Here is an 18144-nt window from a genome sequence, read left to right as displayed (position 1 = left end):
ATTTTTAATGGCGTTGTTTGGGTCAATGATGCTAGGTTATGTCTATTTACACAATGCCTTGCGATTAATAGCAATCGTGCTGTTAATGACTGAATATTATATTTTATTATTACTTCTTGTACCTTAACCTTACTCACCTTTATAGTAACATCTGACCATAGTTTTATTATATACTACTAGCTGGTGCCCGCGACTTCGTCTGCGCAGGTTTAGTATTTCGAACAATATGTTTACAAATTGTAGCCTATGTGTTATTCTGATGTATAAGCTATATTATTGTAAAGTTTCATTAAAATCCATTCAGTAGTTTTTGCGTGAAAGAGTAACAAACATCCATACATACAAACTTTCGCGTTTATAATATTAAGTAGGACAATACTTGCTTTACTATATTACCTTTGCTACAGTAATTTATCGGAATATGATGTTACATAAATTACATTAAAATAAATCTAGATCTATTTTAGTTACCGAGGCCATAACTTCCTTCTTTTGTGTACATAACAGCACAAATATCTACAACTTGTATTCATTAAAGTTAGCATTAATTACAGAGCTTTCAGAACAAACAGTTAACAAGGCTTGTATAATGCTTAGCAAAGAATTTAGGTATTTAATTGTTTTAGAATTCTGTTATTTTCTCATCTTGACAACAAAGAAGTGAAATAGATCAAATATGAGTAATATTTTGCAATGTTACGACTTACTTGCCGACGTATTGTTGGCTCTGGTTTGAAAGCATGCCGTGAGAATTCCCAGCCTTTGATTGGCCAACCATTGATAGTAAAAAGGGCTACTGTTAAACGATTACTGTTGTCTACTGCAATTTGTGTTGCGTTAATCGTTGGGTTAACTTGGGTTATGCGTATTGCTTCATTCATAGGTTTTATAGCATCTCCATTATTAGGTACTAATGCACAATCCTCATAGATTGCGTTGTAAATTTTATCATCGCTTGTACCTACATAAATTATTGTCTGACTGACTTAAAACGAACCACTGTCCATAGCATACTTTATTATTTTGTTCTCCGTTTTGTACAACTCAGTTTCCTTATAAAACTATCTGTTTATCTTTAACGAGTTTGTAATACTGACTAGCTGTTACCGCGTTTTCACCTGTATCCTGAGGAAACAAGGTGCCTATTTATACAAAAACTTGTCGTGCTATTTCCTTTTCCAGATTTCAATCTATTACCTAATAGGTAGAGCAGTATTATCGTGAAAGTGTTATTTTCATATTTCCAGTACCTATTATTTAAATGGAATAGATAGGCCCAAGTTTACCGACTACAAGAGTCCGTTTTTGACACAACTGTTAATCTTGAAGTTCTAACGGAAGTACACCCGTACACCGTTGTTTTAAGAAAACTGACGTTCATTTTGGACTTGGGCATTACTATGAAGATTATCATGCCATAGAAATTCAGTCAAAACATTCCACGTACGGAAACTGCAAGTCTTTGATATAACATGATTATCTGCATTCCATAAGAACTAAGATAAATGTGATATCAATATAGATATTTATGTAATTGTCACGCTCGCGCCTCGACATTGGCTGGTGCGTGCTAAAAACTGCATTACTGAACAAATATGCACGTTACGTGATCTTTTATTTAGCATCGCATTCGTAATTTAGCTAACCGAAGTAGACAAGGACATTCCGCTACGTTTCTAGATTCAAGAGCATTTTTTTAATAGTCAGTAAGTTTATATAATTTTTCAGTTAAATGTCGGTTACTGGAGTATATTCACGAATATTTTATATATTACGTAGGTGCAGAGTTTAGAACTATACAGAGAAGAGTTTCAATATCACATAAGTTATATTAACCATGGGAGGATGCAAAATGAGCTTCATTATATATTCAAAACCTTTGCCCAGCTACATATGAAACGATGAATAATCAAATATTTCGTATTCTTATGACCTATCACCCAACCTTTTAAGTCTCATGATTTATAAGTAAAAGTTAAGTTTTAAAAATGTATTTAAAAGTAATTCTCATCGTAACTCAACATCTTCGTTATTATTTACACGATAATGGTGACAAAATGAATTAAGGAAAAAATATTGCTCGCTACAATAATAATTTCACTGCTGACCATTTCGCGAAATTACAGTTTCACTAGGAACCAGTAAAGCGGGTTGTTTTTGCGCAGTTTTTCAAAGTAACCGCGAAATTTTTGATGATATCACAACACAACGAGTTATTACTGTAAAGTGACGTTTTTACACCTGTGTGAGGTTTTACGTGGTTAAATTTATGTTAATGATCTCTGCACAGGAGAAGTCACTATTCTTGGAAATCTTTTAACCAGTTCAAAAGACATGGGGACAGATTCTGTTTTGGAACTAAAGTGTTCTGTTAATTTGGACACAGGTGCCAACCCACAACTAAAAGTAGTGATAATACAAGTTAATGTTAATTCCACAATAAGACCAAATTAGCAATTCTAAAAGACAAAACGATAAACCTAAATTGAATTCTGATTTTACTATTTGTCACTGCAGTAAAAGCTCCATCAATTGTAGCTTTAGGTACGTCTGTTGAAGTCGTAAACCCTTTGCAGCCAACTGATAGACTCAGACACATAGAGGCCGTTCCCAATATTCATTCTACCTATGGTTTTGCTTTTTTATGAGATATCATCAAATGATCCCTCTCGCTTTGGGTTAGCAGCGTGAGGGAGTGTCGGACTCTACTGACAAAAACCCATAATGTTCCTTCTTAAGCGTTTTATGTACCAAAGCCGCGGTAACTTTTTCGAAGAATCCCGCAGCCCCGGCAGTGTACCTAAGTACCTACATATAAAAGCTAATGTCAAAATTCTATCGCTAGTAAGCAAATTAATTGACAGATAGAATATGGGAACAGCCGTAAGTCTTCTTAGATCATTGTGAGTTGTGTCATTCACGATGTCTTACGTAGGTATGTGCAACCTTGAGTTAGTGGGTTATACTCGCGTGGGATGATCATTGTTTGCAATTAAGCACCCGCCTCCTCTTACTAATATGTTTGGAGATTTGAATACAAATATTTTCGGTCCGACCTTCATTTGTTGAACCTACGGCGTTGGGCTTTATTAATTGGTGTTATGAACCTACAGGTATTGACGGAGATATTATTCGATTCCAATTAAGTACTTATCAGTGGAACTTTTATGGATTGCAGCTTTTTTGGGAATTATAAAAAAGTGGTTATTACATAAAAAGAAGCATCCCAATTACAACAATTTCCAGGGTGCCATTAACCGCTAAAGCTGAGGTCTTTAACACCATTGTGTCACACTGCGGGCGATCGCACAAAAACGGTGACAACTCTCAAACATTTCTCATGCAAAAAGTTTCTTTCTTAAACTCTCTCAATAAATATTTTTGTAAGAACTTTCGTGTCCGTCGCAAAGGACGCCTTCGGTCCACCGTGTGCACCTGTACTTTCCTTCTTACGCAATTTAACCGCTGACCGATTACGTTTCATGTGCGTTTTGCCATAACTTTTATCTTTAAGATTCTTTCACGGTGCGAATCGGGAACGAAGATGAAATACGCGGAAATAATACGAATACCGTGCATTATTAGACCTAGAATGTTAATGGATGCCAGTGAATTATCCACTTTCAGAACCACTATTTAAAACTCCATTTTTGAAGCATATTAAGTAATAAGTAACTGTAGTTAATGATGCTGGTAGCTGAAGTTAATATTTTATTTTTAATTTCGTTGGGAATTGTGAAAGTTTGTGAGGTAATCAACGTCATTAAATTGCCCTACAGCAAAAGCAAAAACAAGAAAATAATACAAATTAATCATACGCCTCATTGGTGACATGGCTGTCGGCTACTGGAACCTGATGAAGGTGATTGTATATTATTTTGAAATGTAATTGTGATTGTAGTTAAATTCCTAATCTATTCTTGTTCAATTTATAGAAGACGTAGGTAATTAATACATTATTAAGATCACGTAAAACTAAACAAACATCAATTCTTCGTCAAGGGACAGCTTTGTCCGAATTACAAAACAAATTATATAAAGAAAACCAAGCTATTGTGTAACGAGCATTTTGCAATGAATTTAGCGTGTAATCTATATTATTTGCATGAGTAACAGATCTCGGCTGATCTCATAATATTGAACATTGTGTATTATTTAACGCCATTGAAGAGTATGCGAATAGAAAATGGTAGGACCTTCATAATCATAATCATTTATTTTTGTAAACATACTATTGTTAATTCAATAGGTAAGTGCCTATGTAACTGTTAATGTAATGTGTGATACAATAAGCATTATTTTCAAAGGTGAGACGAACATCTTACAAGCAAAAATAAATCTGTCTTGTTAACTCTATTGGTAATGTAATAGGTTATTGTTTTGTACGTCAAATGAATAAAATGTAGGAATTATTAAAGTATTAGATATCTTGACGAATATGTAGAAAATCATAAATATTTATATATTTTTGTAACAAACAGTTCTAATATATTCTACGCCCCGTGTCGATTCATGATTAATCTGTTTAAGCTGCCACTTGCACGTGGCACTTTGAAACGTTATCGTAACAATTGAGAAATAACTATTGTCAAGTGTTATGAATTTAAATAGCTACTGAGTAATACTGGGCATATTAAAACAATAAAACTAGTTAATAAACGCTTTACTTCTCTACATCACCATAACATATGATGTAAAAAAAAAACAAAAAAAATGGAACCGAACTTTCCTAAGTCTGAAAAATATTATGATGAAAACCACATTGAAATCGGTGAGACAGTCAAACTGAGAGCCCCTTTTTTAAGTCAGTTAAAAACTAGCTTCATTTGCTTGGTGGCTGAAACCAACATCCTCATAGGTAGTTTATTCGTCACTAGCTTCTGCCAGCGGTTTCACCCGCATCCCGTGGGAACTACTTCCCGTACCTGGATAAAAAGTAGCCTAAAACTTTCCTCGATAAATGGGCTATCTAACACTGTAAGAATTTTTTAAATCGGACCAGTAGTTCCTGAAATTAGCGCGTTCAAACAAACAAACAAACTCTTCAGCTTTATATATTGTATTAGTATAGATTAAAACTAGCAATAACCACAAGTGAGTGACCATGACGACTGACGGATAAAATCGAAAGTGTCAGTGTAACAGTCAAGTGGGCGGTCGATGTCTCTTCAAGTTTAATAGGATTTTCGTTTCGATTATGTATGGGTGCGGCTGAATTTCTTGTGATAGCATATTTCTTCCTAATATGGTGGATAGCGTTACAGCTTGCTTTACTACGTATTTTGAGATTTTTATATTTTGGTATATTTTGCTCTTGCCTGTGTCCCATGCTTTAGGGAATAAATATTATTAAGAACACATTTTAATCATATCTAATAATTTCTTGCTGTAATTTATTATTATTTTCTGTTACTGACTTATAAGAATCTTTAGTTATTGATTCTTTTGCAAGTAATAGGTACAGCAATTGATGATTAAAAATAAAAATATAATTATCATTCCCAGTTTAAAATAAATCGACTTATATTTCATAGAACAGCGAAACTAACAGTTTACGTTTGCAACTTTCACATATTTACTTGCGATTCTAATCGTTGATTGTTGGCACAACAAAGCTTCGAGATATGATCGGCGACAATTTCGTGTAATTAGACCTATCAGGCATTGTTATTGTGTTCACTCATTACTGGGAGACCGTTAGAAGATAGCGGGCCCAAAGGTGAGTGTCGCGAGATTCTAATTAACCAGATAAGTCTGAGACTAGTTGCAAACGTACATATTACTTTGGGAACAGAATATATTATATGAAATTATATATATGTTTATTTAAACCTATATTATACTTAGTCCTAAGCTATTTTCTAAATCATAGATTATGCAAAACAATTTACCAATTTGCGTTTTCTCTAAAATACGTAACACATTTCACTGAGACAATGCTAAGTAATAGCAGCAAATACCGCAACTCAAAGCCAAGTCGTAAAGACGTCAAATTAAACATTTCACACTTTACTTTCGTCCATAATTTCTTTATAAACAAAAAACATGCAAACAAAATGCTTTCTTTGATTTTTGTTCGCTCTTTTTGTAGTCCGGCAATCGCACGTACGTCCCACTTCGCGGGCGTCGCGCTTTCCAAACGCGAATTTGAATTTAGAATAACGAAAATTAAAAATATTTTTAGCGCCATCTTCTATCGAATCGCATTAAACCATTTAAAAAAGTAAATTGTAATCTATACTAATAATAAATCTTAATTATTGCTTTGTTTGTAAAGGCCCTATAGGTAGGCCCTAAAGGCACCGAAAATTCTTTCAATGTTGGAAAGCTACGTTCTTAACATAGGTCATATTTTATCCCGGTACAGGCAGTCCCCACTGGACGCGGGTGAAACCGCGGGAAAACGGTTGGTATACAATATTTTTATCGAATCCCTTATGTACAAATTTATTAACAGTAACTCGGAAAAATACCAAAACATGCATTAGAATTGTTATCGATGGCAGTTTATTTAAGAAATTCGTCATAACAGTGGCTGGCATAGCTTCGCGTCTCGTTACGTCATCAGGGAAAGTGCTGTCCTACTGTTTATTCGGTACATATTGATAAGTACTTGCTTATTCTCACCTGTGCGAGGGAATTTCTCTCATTGGCATGTCCACACTAGATTTGGTTATGAATGAACTCTTTGTAATATCTTTAGTACTTACTGAAGATTATTTTGATTTATAAACTTCGAGATAGTTATATGTTTTTTATTAAGTAATCGTTGCTTATCGATATCATTTTACTGTTTAAGCTTATTTAAGCTTAATAGAATGTAAATAAGAAATAAGTTTTCTTGATAATAAATAACGAAATAGAATATCGCTGAGATGAAGAAATTTTTGCACCATCTTACAGTATGACCAACAAGTAATATATTTGACTTGTGTATTTTTAGTAGTTGTGTATTAAGTTATAAAGTCAGGCTAAGCACTACTTAAACGATAAGTAAGGTTGCAATGGCTACAGACGATTGAATAAAATCTGAATTACGCCGTATATTAATCAATAGCAGCTCTTATAACGTGATAAAGTTTCAAAATATATTGAGAAACAAGAATAACGAGACACAAAGTCAAGTGTGAATTGTAATTAAAACTTGATCAATTCGATTACAACGTGTGTAAATTGTAAATTGGAAGAAAATTTGGCAATCGATCGAAATAATGTGCGATAAAAAATTGAGATCAAAATTTGCGTAGTTAGCTTAAGCTTCAGCTGCATTTTGTAGATGTCCATGTTTAGCAGCCAGTTCGTGTATCAGTAAAAGCCAGTTCGTGCATTAATAATAGCCAGTTCGTGTATTATATTACGGAAAAAAAAAAAATAGCTTACAAAAGTTCCGTAGATGTAGCACTATTAGTTTCACTGCGTTTTGCTCATGTATAGTTTGGATAAAGTGATCTGAAGTCTTCCAGATAGTAGACGCTGGTATCGACGAATTTATGGTTTGTCTGGTTTTGTTTAAACATAGTTAGCGCGAAAAGAAGAGTGTTCTTAATTATTTGTACATAAGTTATCCAATTTTTGCATGGCAATAGCAGCAGGCGCTGACGTACGAAAGTACGTTGGTCGGCCGCTATTATTTTAATCATTTTATTTTTCTTGCTTAGCTTGCTCCCCTGCGTTACCGGATGCGCAAGCGTTTAATAGTTAGTTTACAACAACATAAGCCCGAAGGCATGCTTTTTATGTTGTTTGGGAGTTTTAGCCAGTTAACTGTCCAACGTTAACCGTTACCGCCTTCACCACGCGGAGGTACTCCCAGCTCATGTGTTGCTCGCTCCTCTGCTTTGCTTTTTTCTTGTTGTTTGTTGATTAGTCTTCTTCATCTTTTTATTTATAATGCGCGGCACGATGATGGCCCGCGACACTCGCGACACGTTGGTCGCGCGAGGATGATAGCGCGCGTCCGCGCTACCAGTTATGTAATCACGCTAATCGATAGCATCGGTGTCGTGCCATCGGGAGGGCACAATTATTTTTTTTTTTTTCAATTCAATATTTTGCTTTGTGATCATCAAATAATATTAATTAACATATTTGTTCACTTTTTGATTTTATTTTTTTTCGTTTTAAAATAATTATAACGATAATAAAAAAATATATATATATATATAATTATTAACGAGAATAAAGAGCTTGAAATTGTGTGTAGTGTTTTAAATTAGGTAATAAATAACCTATGCAATTTATTGAGTTTATTTGAATTTAATTGAAAGGCAACGAAATTGTATTTTTTTTTAATCGGCGTAAAGGACAAACATCAACAGCAACATATACATGGCCTAAAGTTTTTTATAAATTTAGTAAGATATAAGCATTTAAAATACCGGGAAAGAAAAAATACCGATTACTCATCGGGAAAAATAACTAGTTCAGTTTTGCAATCCTCATAAACCGGTAAAGATGACGAAAAAGGTGTCCGTCGCGCTTATCTTTCGCATCAACCCTCAGAATTTCATCAAGGAAGGTCACATTACCAAATCGGTTGATCTTTTCCCACCTTAAGTAGACATCAGAACATAACCTCACGGAAACAACAGTCCCTTTACGTTACAATCAATCTAAAATAGCCTTTAAGTCGAAGGCATTAGGTGGTAATAAAGTGCAAAATACAACATTGTAATCTGACTTTATTATCAGTGAATGATCGTTGAAAAATGGTATCTATTGCGTTGATATTAAAGGTGACTGTAGCTGCATTAATAAAGTTGCACTCTAAGTAACCATGAAGGCGGCATTGCCGTAAGGCAAATCACTTCGTCACGATAATTTCAAGCTTTTTATCGAAGATTTTACACTATTTTCACTGTTTCTGATTGATGTTTATTTTATAATCTGTGGTTGATGGATGATTCTAATATTCTGATTTAAGTTTATAAGCAACAGTGCTTTTCTGATTAATTATTAATAGGTTCCAGACTTTATTGAAATTTGACATATGAAAGATTTAAAAATTGAGAAAAACTCTTTAGACAATTTATTGTTTTTGCTGCCAAAAAGACAATGTTATGCTTTTTCGATTAAACTTAATAAAAAAGCTGATTTCCATTATTTTTATTATATTATAATAAACTGAACGCTATTTTTAGATTTGCACTTTGCACCCATACTCGTTAAGAGCGTCGTAATAGTAAGCCAAACTCATCACTAGATGTCGCTGTGTGAGCTTTTCAAATCTTGACCTTAAATTGTTTATGTAAGCATTCAAAATAAAGACTTAATGAGACACTAATATTTATATTTAATGTGCAATGAAATTGCGCTCAGTCTTAACATTAGATAATAATCGATTATCAAATATAAAATGTGTGTAGGTAACGCGCAAATTACCTATTAAAACATCAGAATATTTGTACTAACGTTTTTTATACTGTCGCAGGAAGCAAACTGATTTAATAATAAAGGTATTTCTTCGTAAAGTAACGCTATTTACTTGTCAAAGCAGCATTATTTTATTTCCGTAATATTGTTGTCGTAACATCCGGGTAGTTACTTTACCAACCACAAGAGGGCGTTGACTCATTCACTGGTTACTGCACTCAATTATTATGATATTGCACTCCCGATAAAGATAATAAAAGCATTATCTTAAAGATTACTCACAATAATAATACGGCTAAAATTGACAATGATCAAATTACGGTTATTAAATATTTATATTTTATGAAGAAATTATTTTATGCCATTGAGATGAGGTAACTTAAGAACAATATAATGTTGAGTAAATGTAAAAAAAAGTTAAGTAACACACGTTATGAGAATAAAACAATGGCAATGTTTAAAAACAGATTACAAATGAAGTAACAAAAGACAAAAAAATATTCCGATACCGGGAATCGAACCCGAGCCTCCTGGGTGAGAGCCAGGTATCCTAGCCACTAGACCATATCGGATGTTGAGACTGATGTCGAAATTACCAATTAATTCCTTAATCAGAGGCAAGTTTCAAGAAAGGACCTTTGGTCGTTCAATGACTCACGGTAGTGTTAAAACAACACTGCCTAGTCTTTCCCCAACTAAGTTGGGGTCGGCTTCCAGTGCAGTAGCGGCGTAAGGGGGGGGCGGAGGGGGCGGTCCGCCCCGGGTGCCACATCTCGGGGGGTGCCATCTCGGTCGGCACATATCTGCATGACCAGGATGGCGCTGGCAGAAGGGACAAGTCACTAAGGGTGCCATTCTAATCTGTGAAGCCTAGGTTCACTACCATTTACTGCACGATATTCAAATTTTAAACAAAACTACAACAGTGCATGTGTGAGACATCGAGGCGGTCACCCTTCTCAGTTCGACTGTCACCCTTCTCTTGTATTTTTGCTTTTATCTGATTACTTTAATTAATTCCTCAAAGTAAGAAAAAAAATTCAGCTCGCTTCGCTCGCGGATTTCTCTTCATTTCTAATTTGTTCTACGTATACGTTTTGAGTCCTCAATCTAGCAAAAAGAAAGCACCGAACATACATCTCCTTGCGTCCCAAAAATCAAAAATTTCGCGCTCGCTTCGCTCGCGCCTTCTTCATTTTACAGTGCTTTTTTCAAACATTTTTGGGAACTTCTGTGTTTAAAACTTCCAAAAATTTCGCGCTCGCTGCGCTCGCGCCTTACACTTCACACTAGTTTTCCCCGAAGCCTTTACATATCTCGTATCTCTCTCTTTGCGTCTCAAAAATCAAAAATTTCGCGCTCGTTCCGCTCGGGGGTTCTTCACTTTACGGTGCTTTTTTCAAACTTGTTTGGGTACTTTTGTGTTAATTCTGTATGATTTTTTTTACTACGTGATTATATGTTATCGTTTTTTTTTGGGGGGTCGGGGAAAGTCGTGGTGGCCTAGTGGGTAAAGGACCAGCCTCTCAAGTATGAGGGCGCGGGTTCGATCCCAGGTCAGGCAAGTACCAATGCAACTTTTCTAAGTTTGTATGTACTTTCTAAGTATTATATCTTAGACACCATTGACTGTGTTTCGGACGGCACGTTAAACTGTAGGTCCCGGTTGTCATTGAACATCCTTGGCAGTCGTTACGGGTAGTCAGAAGCCAGTAAGTCTGACACCAGTCTAACCAAGGGGTATCGGGTTGCCCGGGTAACTGGGTTGAGGCGGTCAGATAGGCAGTCGCTTCTTGTAAAGCACTGGTACTCAGCTGAATCCGGTTAGACTGGAAGCCGACCCCAACATTGTTGGGAAAAAGGCTCGGAGGATGATGATGATGTTTTTTTGGGGGAGGGTACTCAATAAGTAGTTCGCCCCGGGTGCCACCCGATGCTACGCCGCCACTGTTCCAGTGTAACCGCATGCAGCTGAGTACCAGTGTTTTACAAGGAGCGACTTCCTATCTGACCTCCTCAACCCAGTTACCCGGGCAACCCAATACCCCTAGGTAAGACTAGTTGCCAGACTTGCTTCTGACTACCCGTAACGACTGCCAAAGATGTTCAAAAGCCTATTCAAAAAACATATAACATTAACTGTTTACATAACACTTTTGGGATGTTATTGTTCTTTTGTCAGTGCAACACAATGGGATTGCTATGGGAAGGGAAAACTATGGTAATTGCAGGTTTCCCTTAACCGATGTGATGGTATCTTGTATCACAGGGGCTTCTGTAATTGTTATTTCATCGTCTCAAAAGTTTTAGTGAATTGTTGTTTCACACATCATCATCATCATCATCTCAGCCATAGGACGTCCACTGCTGAACATAGGCCTCCCCCTTAGATCTCCACAGATACCTGTAGGACGCGACCTGCATCCAACGTCGACGGCGACCTTTATAAGGTCGTCTGTCCACCTTGTTGGTGGACGTCCTACGCTGCGCTTGCTAGTCCGTGGTCTCCACTCCAGCACTACATACACATAATTAGACTGAATGATGAAACGGGAACGTACGTAAGTTTACCTAGCACTGGGTTTTTGCTTATCACACTAATTTTTGGGTTATCACACTAATGTTATAATTGCGAAAGTTGCTGACGTCTGCACGGATTTTGATGAAACTTAACGTATACTTGGGCTTCTTTTTATCCCGGTGCGGCGAGTAGTTCCCTTGGGAAGCGGTAGTCAGACATATGAAAGACTGCCACATTGGGCCATATCATCGGCTTGCGTTGCGTGTTCTATACATATGTGGGATTTAATGGTGGAATAATGCACCAATTATGGTTGAAATACGTTTATTTACCTCTCTTTAGAGCACAACAAAACAATATTGTTTGTAACAAATATTATCCTCCATATTATCTTCCAGTGTTTTCTCTCGCTTCTCATTCACTCTTAGTTCACTAAAACATTCCTTACTGCTCGTTCATACGTTCCCTTTTACTCAGCATGCATTCTAAAAGCTTCTCACATAAAAGTAATTGTTCTATAATCTTATTTAATTAATAAACAATAAGCGATTGTGAATAACAATACCCAACAGTAACTGTATAACACAAAACAGGTGGTTATCGACTTTCCCCGCATTCTTGGCGCCAAATGACCAGAGACAACGCGGTACCATAACCACGGAGTGCTCGATGGTATAACCATTACTCTTGTTGAATAACTACCTCTTTGGTCGGTGATGACAGGAGAAATATTGAAAAGATTGCTGTTATTAATTAGTTTAAAGAGAATGGTAGATATGAAGACCATGTAATAGGGTTTAGAAGATACGGTAGTCAGTTGAAAGTTTTCGTTGTTAACAAATTGCATGATATAGGTACTTACTGTGGATTTTAATAACATATCTATCTATGATTTTGTAACTGTTGATAAGAGTCTGACACCACAGTAGTGGGCTAATGTCACTGTTCAATCTAATACCTAGATAGGTTATTGAAATCCATAGAGGAGACGATGAATGAGTTAAATGACCTCAAAGGAAATACCTCGTTAAACAAACTAAATTAGACTTGTGAAATTAATTGATTAATTACAAAAAACATCTTAGATCCTCAGTCTACAAAAAGCAACCTAGTTAAACCATTATTGTGCAAACCGAAGTGCCACAGTTTCGTAATTATTTTCTATCTAGACTAGATGCAACAGCACTTGTCATACTTAGATCTATATTAAACCCATAATCATAGTGCATTAGACATTAAATTACATTATTATTCTACAATAATAGTCTATTGCTACTTATATCTCTTTCAAAGTAATTCGAGATTGGACACTTACGATGGCTCGCACCTAACCTAAACTATAATGATAACCGAACCATTTTTAACCGACTTCAAAAAGGCGAGGGTTCTCAATTCGACCGTATTTTTTGTATACCTATTTGTTACGCAATTACTCCGCCATTTATTAATTGATTTTGATATTTTTTTAAGTTATGGTGTACTTCACAGGTGGTCCCATAGTCAGGTCAGGATCTGATGATGGAAATGGATGGATGAAAAGGTTTGGAGTTACAATGTTCACAGAAGTTTAATCTGTCCCAAAACAATCGTTATCGTTATAGTTTTATGGTGCAACTCATCTTCAAACATAGTAGCAATATGTGACTCACGAATAGTATGTAGGTTAGGTAATGTTATTAAAAACATGGGATATCGAATGTATCGTCACGATGGTGAATTACATTGCAATAGTGGTGGACATGAAAACCCTGATACGAATATCAAAGTAAATAATGACTGAGGGATAAAACAACTAGCTTCCGCCAGCGGCTTCGACCGCGTAGAGTTCGGTTATATTCCGTTTCCAAGAGAATTCTACAAAAGTCCGGGATAAGAACTATCCTATATTCTTTCTCAAGGTCAACTCCATCTTTGTACTAAATTTTATTAAAATCTGTTCAGTGGTTTAGACGTGAAAGCGTAACAGACAGACAGAGTTACTTTCGCATTTATAATATTAGTTAGGATTGAAACACAGTTTACTCGAGACATTTGCTAGACGTATAACCTCAGACAATAATACCGTGACTTTTTATAGTGCTTTGGAAAAGTCACCTAGATTGCTGCATAGACAAAAACCGCGGAAGTTTGGCCTTGAAGCAGACTAAAAACACCTTACCGGCTACTAATAGTTACCAATATCAGTGTCTATTTACTAAGAACCTATTTCTTTCCCTTCTTACCCCCCTCCCTACATCCCTTCTTCCTTTCATATCACTACATAGCATAAAACAGTCGAATTCTCTGTCCCTATATCCCTATGTATGCTTAAATCTTTAAAACTAATTGATAGTGATTGAAGAGGAAGGTTTGTATGTATAATAAAATCCAGCACCCGTGCGAAACCAGGGCGGGTGGCTAATCAATACATAGTATAAAACAAAGTCGTTTTTTCTGTCCCTATGTCCCTTTGTACGCTTAAATCTTCAAAACTACGCAACCGATTTTCATGCGGTTTTTTTTTATCAGATAGAGTGTTTATGTAGAGGAAGGTTTATATGTATAATAACATCCATTAAATAGTGGGGAAATACTGTTATCCCGTGCGAAGCTGGGGCGGGTCGCTAGTTGAAAATAAAGCAGAAATAAATAGGCCTGTTTATACATCACCCAATTCACCACTTACCAAATATTTTCCAAATTTCATAACACCATCAATATTCAAGGAAGCCATTGATCTGTGGTCATCAACCGGTCTATAGAAAACAAAAGTGCTTATATTGATAAACTAACTCTATTGTAGTGGAGAAAGTTGGAAGACTCAGCGACTGTGACGACCAGATAATCGACCTTCGGTCAGGGCTGCCGATGAAGGTGCAGAGAAAAATGGAGGCAAAATTGGTTGGAATGAAATATTGTTCCAATATCATGAAGAGACTTGTGGTATAAGCGGTCTATTTGGTGTTGGGAAATGCTCTTCTTCCTCCTGCTCTGTTCCCAATTTTATTTGGGGTCTGCGCAATATGTCATCTTCTTCCATTTTCCCCTGTCACTCGTCATACTGACACTCACTCCCTTCCTATTCATGTCATCTTCCACGCAATCCATCCATCTTTTCTTAGGTCTTCCTCTCCATCCATCTACATTCATACTTAGCACACACTATGTTGCATGCGTATCATCCCTCCTCATTACAGGCCCATGCCCATGGTGTTGGGAAATGCTACTGGTAACTTATCGTAACATGCTGTAAAGATTATTGTAATTCATTGTGGAGGAGTCAATATAGCTGGTATGTTTTTGAGTAACGTAGTTCTTAGAGTTTTTCTTACCAAGAATAGAAACGATTTAAAAGAATCGATTAGAAGACGTTATTATTGAGTCGAGACAAATAGTATAAACAACAGAACACATTTAAAATAATACAACACTTTAATTTGCTTCTAATATTCCGACCAACCCTAATCATACAAGACAGAGCATTCAGATACTGTCAAAACATCGTTAAAGTAATCCCAGCCTTAAAACCGACGAGTAAGGTCTAAATTCACTTGCTGATGAGCTCCACTTTGGAGATGAGAATGAAAATGGCAAGTTGCACGCCACATCACTTTGATTGGTTACAATTTGAGAATGTTTGTACACCTGTCTATGAAATTATGCAAGTTATTTGGCCAAAATACCTTTTGTTTTATGGAGGTAGTCGTGGTAGCCTAGTGGGTCTTTACACTCTTTGGTTTGTTCTCTGGTACTTGACCAACCTCTTACGTATAAGTTTGGGTTCGATTCCAGGTCAGGTTAGTATCAATGCAACTTTTCTAAGTATGTATCTACTTGCTAAGTATTTGTTGGACACCAATGACGGATTAAAGGTGAAGGAAAACATCTCGAGGAAACCTGGACTACAATTACAATATCTGAAATTACTAACCAGCATTCAGCAAGCGTGGTGATTAACGCTCAATCACCGTGTGAGAGGAGGCCGCAGCCCAGCAATGGGACTGTCAAAAAAGGCTTATGATGATGATGAATAATAGGTGAACTGGTATTAATACTAATGTTGATATTCATACAATTCTCTTGAGACCGACAAGTGATCCGATCATTAAATGTTTTGAGAAGTAAACTTGCGCAAGATAGTATCAATGTAAGAAGCCATTATAGATTATTGTAATGAAAGGAAGTCAATATCCTGTAGTTAATGAATACATAAATATACAATGAGTAATCTGGTGTTCGGATCTGATCTGTTTTGACCTATTTTACTGCTGATTGTAATGTTGTAGCCATTCATTCATTAGCAACTGTAAATTTAGTGTTTCTCAAGTCCTAGAAAAAGAAACGTACATACATTTTTCATTGTTGTTGTCCTCGTCGCCACGACGTCAAAAATCATCACATGACCCCTCCCGCTGTGGGTTAGCAGCGGTGAGGGAGTGTCAGACTCTTTCTGACTAAAAACCGTCGCGCGCGTCGTGTTTCCGTCGTAGGCCTTTTACCTATGTACGAGTACCAGGGCCGCGGTAACTCTTTTGGTGTCCTAAAACTAATTTAAGCTTTTGCTTATCTCCGTATCTGCCTTCATTTGGTGTACACTGTTAATAAATAGCTTCTACTTAGAGGTTTGTCAGTCGAAGTGAGAAAAACATACCGGCCGAATTGAGAACCTCCTCCTTTTTGGGAAGTCGGTTAAAAACAAGATGTTTCTCAGGTAAAGTTGATTTTTCGAAAAGTTTTGCAAGAGTTTCGAAGATTTGCACAATTTCAAAAGGAATAATCCCTACTAGACTAACCAGTAAAGAAACAGGAACTACATTATGAATTAACTCTCAAAAGATGTTGACACACTTCCACTAAATAGTTTAAATTAATAAAATTACATTTGAGCGGCAACTTTCTATGAAAGTGAGAACCGCGCTTAGATGTGTATGTAACGAAATTGATCTTATTTGCCGATACGAACGTTCTGTAATGTTACATGATTATAGCAATCATAGCCTCGTTATGTAGTATTGTTATCATCGATTCTGCTCTTGTTTTTTTTTTCAAATACTGTTTTGATCATGCTCCAATTGTAATTTACAACTTTGCTATCGTCTACTAAACTGATTGTTATAGGTACCTACATAATTATGGAATCATTTGCTCTGTACCTATGTATTTTCTTTTTCTTTCATCGTATCAAAGTTTGACTACGTAGCACCTGCTTAGAAATTATTGCTGTCATTTGGATAGTAATCCGCAAAAAAAGGTTACAGTTTGAAGTTTTTGCTGTGGGTCAAATGATGGAACACTCTTAAGAAGCAATCGTGTTCTGCTTCAGTTCAACCGTTTCAGTAGTTTAGCTTAAATTAAATAGCTGATTAGTTTAACTAGTTTAAACGTCTTCAAAAAAGGAGTTTCTAAGTTTGACCTGTCCGGTATTGTGTATATTTGTGTCCGTAATTATATCCTGTTCGGCTAGACCGATTTTCTTTGACTGAGTTCAGACTGTGGTTCGGAGATTGCACATTTTTTTATATCAAGTTCCGTAACTTCTCAAGTATTGGTTCTCATCTTGATTTCATCGATGGCTCCACCTTACCCCTTGCTTACCGTACCTACATGTAACATAATTAGCGCATACAGGCGTTTAGAAGGCAGTCACGGTTGGCTGCCAGCGTCTACACAATAGAAGTGCCTGGTGGTTTCCTTGAGCTCACATCCTACGTATTGTTTGACGCATCTGCGAGGGCTATTAACTTCTCAATGGTGGATGTGTGGGGCTTAATTGCTTAAGCTATGAAGGTACTCGAAGTTGGAAGAATAACGAAAGCAAAACAATTCTACCTTCAACTAAAGTATGACTCTCCCGATTCCCTGATTGTTCGGCCATTTCTGTCAAAAAAGAACAATGATGTTCAGGTTTGAAATAAGAATAACACTGCAAAAACAAATGAACTAATCCATTATTTTCTTTTGTTACAGATAATCACAACAAGCCAGTGACAGTGACATCAAACAAAATGACAAATTAGAAGAAGAAACACAACAACCATGATTAGAACGTTCTAAATTCAAAAGTGATGAAGGTACAATAGTGTGAGTGTAAAAGCAAGATGGCGTCGTTAATAAGTGCTGTGTTGGTGTTGTGCAGTTGTGTGTGTGTGTATGGACATGTGGCCCTAACCTTCCCTCCTGCAAGGAGGTACGACTTGGATTTTCTGGATAATTCTAGAACGAAGCCACCATGTGGAATGCCAAAAGGTAAGAATAACTTTGCTATTTGTTTC

General features: G+C 36.3%; 1 protein-coding gene and 1 non-coding gene across 5 annotated transcripts in view; one reads left to right on the top strand and one right to left on the bottom strand.

Annotated features, from left to right (window-relative positions):
* Positions 1–18144, top strand: part of LOC110382398 (uncharacterized) — a 61840-nt gene that overhangs the window by 18253 nt on the left and 25443 nt on the right. For all 4 annotated transcript variants that reach the window (XM_064041307.1, XM_064041308.1, XM_064041306.1 and 1 more), the window contains one exon: positions 17840–18118. In XM_064041307.1, the coding sequence (XP_063897377.1) occupies positions 17971–18118 (148 nt within the window). In that variant the 5' untranslated portion in view covers positions 17840–17970. The remainder of the gene's footprint in view (positions 1–17839; positions 18119–18144) is intronic.
* Trnae-cuc (transfer RNA glutamic acid (anticodon CUC)) lies at positions 9873–9944 on the bottom strand. Its single transcript has one exon. It is a non-coding gene; the product is annotated as a tRNA-Glu (tRNA).

The sequence above is a fragment of the Helicoverpa armigera genome, chromosome 24, assembly GCF_030705265.1.
Source record: "Helicoverpa armigera isolate CAAS_96S chromosome 24, ASM3070526v1, whole genome shotgun sequence".
Taxonomy (NCBI): domain Eukaryota; kingdom Metazoa; phylum Arthropoda; class Insecta; order Lepidoptera; family Noctuidae; genus Helicoverpa; species Helicoverpa armigera.
This window is presented reverse-complemented; position numbering and strand designations above follow the sequence as displayed.